We start from the raw sequence: 6,643 nt of genomic DNA, 5'->3' as shown, positions 1-6,643 counted from the left end.
AGGTGTGGGAGAGTGGTTACTGGATTAGTGAGGTGTGGGAGAGTGGTTACTGGATTAGTAGTGAGGTGGTTACAGGATTAGTGGAGAGAGTGGTTACTGGATTAGTGAGGTGTGGGAGAGTGGTCACTGGATTAATGAGGTGTGGGAGAGTGGTTACTGGATTAGTGAGGTGTAGGTGAGTGGTTACTGGATTAGTGATGTCCGGGAGAGTGGTTACTGGATTAGTGAGGTGTGGGAGAGTGGTTACTGGATTAGTGATGTCCGGGAGAGTGGTTACTGGATTAGTGATGTCTGGGAGAGTGGTTACTGGATTAGTGATGTCTGGGATCGGGGTTACTGGATTAGTGAGGTATGGGAGAGTGGTTACAGGATTAGTGAGGTATGGGAGAGTGGTTACTGGATTAGTGAGGTGTGGGGGAGTGGTTACAGGATTAGTGAGGTGTGGGAGAGTGGTTACTGGATTTGTGAGGTGTGGGAGAGTGGTTACAGGATTAGTGAGGTATGGGAGAGTGGTTACTGGATTAGTGAGGTCTGGGAGAGTGGTTACAGGATTAGTGAGGTATGGGAGAGTGGTTACTGGATTAGTGATGTTTGGAAGAGTGGTTACTGGATTAGTGAGGTGTGGGAGAGTGGTTACTGGATTAGTGATGTCTGGGATCGGGGTTACTAGATTAGTGATGTCCGGGAGAGTGGTTACAGGATTAGTGAGGTGTTGGAGAGTGGTTACTGGATTAGTGAGGTATTGGAGAGTGGTTAGTGGATTAGCGATGTCTGGGATCGGGGTTACTGGATTAGTGATGTCTGGGAGAGTGGTTACAGGATTAGTGAGGTGTTGGAGAGTGGTTACAGGATTAGTGAGGTGTGGGAGAGTGGTTACTGGATTAGTGATGTCTGGGAGAGTGGTTACAGGATTAGTGAGGTGTGGGAGAGTGGTTACTGGATTAGTGAGGTGTGGGAGAGTGGTTACTGGATTTGTGAGGTGTGGGAGAGTGGGTACTGGATTTGTGAGGTATGGGGGAGTGGTTACAGGATTAGTGAGGTGTGGGAGAGTGGTTACTGGATTAGTGATGTTTGGGAGAGTGGTTACAGGATTAGTGAGGTGTGGGAGAGTGGTTACTGGATTAGTGAGATGTGGGAGAGTGGTTACTGGATTAGTGAGGTATGGGAGAGTGGTTACTGGATTAGTGAGGTGTGGAGGAGTGGTTACAGGATTAGTGAGGTTTGGGGGAGTGGTTATAGGATTAGTGAGGTATGGGAGAGTGGTTAGTGGATAAGTGATGTCTGGGAGAGTGGTTACAGGATTAGTGAGGTGTGGAGGAGTGGTTACAGGATTATTGAGGTGTTGGAGAGTTGTTACTGGATTAGTGAGGTGTGGAGGAGTGGTTACTGGATTACTGATGTCCGGGAGAGTGGTTACAGGATTAGTGAGGTGTAGGAGAGTGGTTACTGGATTAGTGAGGTGTGGGGGAGTGGTTACTGGATTACTGATGTCCGGGAGAGTGGTTACAGGATTAGTGAGGTGTTGGAGAGTTGTTACTGGATTAGTGAGGTGTGGAGGAGTGGTTACTGGATTACTGATGTCCGGGAGAGTGGTTACTGGATTAGTGAGGTGTAGGAGAGTGGTCACTGGGTTAGTGTGACTGTTATAGTGGTTACTGGGTTAGTGTTGACTGTTATAGTGGTTACTGGGTTAGTGTTGACTGTTATAATGGTTACTGGGTTAGTGGTGACTGTTATAGTGGTTACTTGGTTAGTGGTGACTGTTATAGTGGGTTAGTGTTAATTGTTATAGTGGTCACTGGGTTAGTGTTGACTGTTATAGTGGTTACTGGGTTAGTGTTGACTGTTATAGTGGGTTAGTGTTAATTGTTATAGTGGTTACTGGGTTAGTGTTGACTGTTATAGTGGTTACTTGGTTAGTGGTGACTGTTATAGTGGGTTAGTGTTAATTGTTATAGTGGTTACTGGGTTAGTGTTGACTGTTATAGTGGTTACTGGGTTAGTGTTGACTGTTATAGTGGTTACTGGGTTAGTGGTGACTGTTATAGTGGTTACTTGGTTAGTGGTGACTGTTATAGTGGGTTAGTGTTAATTGTTATAGTGGTTACTGGGTTAGTGGTGACTGTTATAGTGATTACTGGGTTAGTGGTGACTGTTATAGTGGTTACTTGGTTAGTGGTGACTGTTATAGTGGTTACTGGGTTAGTGGTGACTGTTATAGTGGTTACTGTTATAGTGGTTACTGGGTTAGTGGTGACTGTTATAGTGGTTACTTGGTTAGTGGTGACTGTTATAGTGATTACTGGGTTAGTGGTGACTGTTATAGTGGTTACTGGGTTAGTGGTGACTGTTATAGTGGGTTAGTGGTGACTGTTATAGTGATTACTGGGTTAGTGGTGATTGTTATAGTGGTTACTGGATTAGTGGTGACTGTTATAGTGGGTTAGTGTTGGCTGTTATAGTGGCTACTGGGTTAGTGTTTACTGTTATAGTGGGTCAGTGGTGACTGTTAAAGTGGGTTAGATTAGTAGTAACCAGATTAGTGGGTCAGATTAGTAGTGACCAGATTAGTGGTTTAGATTAGTAGTGACCAGATTAGTGGTTTAGATTAGTAGTGACCAGATAAGTGGTTTAGATTAGTAGTGACCAGATTAGTGGTTTAGATTAGTAGTGACCAGATAAGTGGTTTAGCTTAGTAGTGACCAGATAAGTGGTTTAGCTTAGTAGTGACCAGATTAGTGGTTTAGATTAGTAGTGACCAGATAAGTGGTTTAGATTAGTAGTGACCAGATTAGTGGTTTAGGTTAGTAGTGACCAGATTAGTGGTTTAGATTAGTAGTGACCAGATAAGTGGTTTAGATTAGTAGTGACCAGATTAGTGGTTTAGATTAGTAGTGACCAGATTAGTGGTTTAGATTAGTAGTGACCAGATTAGTGGTTTAGATTAGTAGTGACCAGATTAGTGGTTTAGATTAGTAGTGACCAGTTTAGTGGTTTAGCTTAGTAGTGACCAGATTAGTGGTTTAGATTAGTAGTGACCAGATTAGTGGTTTAGATTAGTAGTGACCAGATTAGTGGTTTAGATTAGTAGTGACCAGATTAGTGGTTTATATTAATAGTGACCAGATTATTGGTTTATATTAATAATAACCAGATTAGTGGTTTAGATTAGCATCAACCACATTGGTGGTTTAGATTAGCTTTAACCAGATTAGTGGGTTAGATTAGTAGTGACAAGATAAGTTGGCTAGATGTATCATGATCAGATATTAAGCTTTATCATTAGCGACTATATAAAGGATCGCGAAAAATTCGATCACATCAAGTTACTTATAAGTAGTTCCAACTTCATGTATAACTTGTACTTGTATCACAGATACAACTTACACCTTTTTAAGTAAAGAAATATTGTCGGCGTTTTGATCCCACTCATCCTTCACTAGATGAGGAGAAAATGGACATACAACGTTAAAATTTAAACTCACTTCACAAATTCTAGTTACGCGCGACAATAAACTGCAATTTTACTTGTTTAATTAACCTAGACAGCAATGCATATCGAACAAGAATGTGTTTCCTCGCTTCCTGCAGCTTAACTCTAGTTTTGTACGGAATAACACTATTCTTTTCATCTCCACTAGAGGGCGTTAGGGCGGACGACAGAGTGTAGAACGATCCGATTATAACCAACGAAAGGAACCATGCGATTCAAATTAAGCGGATTTTTTGTGGTGACTATTGAATTTACACCTTATATGTATTGGTCTGAATTTAACCAATTTTACTTTTCAATTTAAATATTTAATGAATTGTTTGTTACTTTGAAATTATTCTATTGAGAATGGCAGACGAATTGGTAAGAAGTACAAATCCCCACGTGTAGATTATATAAGCTAGACTATCCTCCATTATACATTTATCGGTCATCAACTACACGTTCATGATGGAATCATTCACTGACATGAGAATAGTTCTATAAAAAAATCCCTTTAAACCAGTCATTTACACCTTTCTATCTAGTCTAATCATATGATTTCGAAGCGATGCATTCTATGCAAAATTTCTAAACCTACGATTCAGTGTCATCTAAAGAAAAGGGTCTATGTATGCTGGCAGTTAAGCATAAATTGTACACCTGCACTTGAAAATGAATTCAGATATTTAGTTGTTTGCGGTTTGAGGAAAGGTTGGATATGAAATGAACTTTCTACAACAATGTGTATATTTGTTTGTGTGAAAAATAGCATGCGTTTTTTCATTACAGTAGGGATGAAACCCGATGTTTGTGAGCAGCCGGGAAGTTGTGTGAGAACAGTCGATCACGTGTGTGAGAAAAGTAGATCACGTGCGTGAGAATAGTCGACCATATATATGAGAACAGTCGAGCACATGTGTGAGAAAAGTCGATCACGTGTTTAAGAACAGTCGATCACTCGTGTGAGAATAGTCGATCACGTGCGTGAGAATATTCGAGTACATATATGACAGTCGATCACTCGTGTGAGAAAAGTCGATCACGTTTTACATGGTTGTATCATTTTAAATTTAACATTTACTTAGAGTCATCCTGATTCTTCTCATTATTAAAAATGTTACACACAAAAAAGTCCGACAGTTTCGACAATAACATAAGGTTTGAAAACATGACATAGTTTCATGTTTTCATCAACACAAACTTTAGAATCTTGTCAAACTTTAACTAGATCTAATGACATGGACAACAATTAACAATTATCGTGCCATTTTCTTATCATGTCATGCAATAGGTTCGTCATTTGACGAATATTGCAGTCAAACATGTTTATGTAAAGTGTTTGCTTTGTATATGATTTGATGCAGTGATGCGTTTTCAAATCTTCTTGTTCAATATTGAATGTCAAAGATTATCAGTAAACGGCAGTTGAGGAAAATGCTTCCCGAAAAACAAAATCTTGATTATGGACAGCATGTGAATGAACTGATAATACAATTCAAATATGGATATTAAAAAAAAAGAAACCAAATTATAGAAGAAGAAGAAACAGTCATTAATTGGTACAGTAATAAATACGATGTAACCAGCTGCATTAGAAAAGACCAACCAAAAAAAACTGTATTATATCAAATCAATTGTTTCATTTAATAACTTCAATCAGACAATGATTACCATGCTTAATCGTCTACGAAGACTTGAGTCCGTGGATTGAAAATGACAAAAACATGATAACAGCGATTATACACAAAGTTAAGCATTGCTTCGACCACAGATGCAGTGAATATTTGCTCTTCGGTGCACTAAATATTTATATTTTTCAAAGAGACAAGACTTTTACGAAGTGACAAAAATATAGATATAACTAATCTTGCGTGTCAGACAATGTTAAAATGCCCTGCAGGTAAAACCCGAAAATCAAGACATGTTTTCATTATATGTTATACATAGACAACTGAACTAATCTAAAGAACTAGCTTTCTCTCCGCTTCTTTCGTGTACCAACACAGCTCTAATATTAAAATGTATCTATCCTATGTGCACACCGCACTAAAAGGAGCTTTTCTGTTATAATGTAATGACAAGCTTTCAAATTCAGCCTTTTTTTAAAACTAAAATTGGGAGCAAAAAAAATCTTGCCATTTTATCATCGCGGTCAGTTAAAATATCTGGCTTATTCGCACAACGTTTCGTATACTGACCAATTATTGAAATGAAAAGAAATGTCTGATATGAAAATGAATGGCACATTTCTTCCAACCAGGCGTATTTGTGGAGTTTTTCCTCTAAGTAAAACAAAACCATCGACAATCAATAGCAGCTTAGAACTAAAGACGAGACATATTTTGCCAATTAAGCACTATTATTACAACTACATGATAACTGACCAACAGTTGAAAAACCAATGACCTCACCTTGTCTTCCTCCGGGTTTGATTTCTCTGTTTAGGGAATGTTGGAGGTGAAAATAGTAACAACTACTGTATCCATTTGTTGGTGATTTTCACGTCCTATTGCTGTTTGACTTTGTGCAGAATCGGATGATCTCTTCATGGTCGTAATTGATGTGATGTCCTCAGCGTAAAACTCCATCTTGTTATTTTTCTCTCTTTATCATTTTTTCTCCCTTTTTATCACCGTCATATGACGTTGTTCGTTATGATGACGCTATACCTTAATAAACAAATAACTAGTCACGTGATATGCGTCTAAAGTCTGGCAATATTTATCTTCTAATTACCAGCCACTAAGGAAGTTACGGACACCAGGACAATGAAGAACACATCACTTTCTTTAATATAATTAATTTTTTTATATCAAGTTAACTTTTGTAACTTGTTTTCTATGCTCCTAATATCGTCTTTTCCTGTGAAGTTTAAACACCAATTGTCCTGCTAACATCGTTGCATGATCATAAGAGGCGACTTAAATTTGGGATCTGATCTCCCTATGACTCTGCCTCACTTTTGGTCATGGGTTAAACTTTCGGCTCTGTGAGAAAGGCTTATATGCTGTCAGTACAACGTGTCCGAGTCGGTGTCGTGCTCGTTGTCTTCGCACGTGCACTTAATGCATGCAATAATCTCGCAAACAAATATGTAGGGAAACCAAGATTAGTTCACAGATGTCATGTTTTCACACAGAACTTTGTACACAGAAATCTCAATGTGGC

At 38.9% G+C, this 6,643-nt stretch overlaps 1 protein-coding gene across 1 annotated transcript; it reads right to left on the bottom strand.

Moving 5' to 3' along the window:
• Positions 1-46: 46 nt before the first annotated feature.
• LOC132552650 (mucin-2-like) lies at positions 47-6,063 on the bottom strand. Its single transcript, XM_060216837.1, has 2 exons — positions 5,979-6,063; positions 47-1,596 (listed from the first exon to the last, which is right to left on the bottom strand). Exons 1-2 carry the CDS (start codon positions 6,061-6,063, stop codon positions 47-49), a joined length of 1,635 nt encoding a protein of 544 aa, XP_060072820.1.
• Between the last annotated feature and the right edge of the window lie 580 nt (positions 6,064-6,643).

Source organism: Ylistrum balloti, unplaced genomic scaffold, assembly GCF_031769215.1.
Source record: "Ylistrum balloti isolate Yb309-2 unplaced genomic scaffold, AGI_CSIRO_Ybal_v1 Utg370264, whole genome shotgun sequence".
Classification (NCBI taxonomy): domain Eukaryota; kingdom Metazoa; phylum Mollusca; class Bivalvia; order Pectinida; family Pectinidae; genus Ylistrum; species Ylistrum balloti.
Note: the sequence above shows the minus strand (reverse complement) of the source record. Positions and strands in the feature narration are given on the sequence as shown.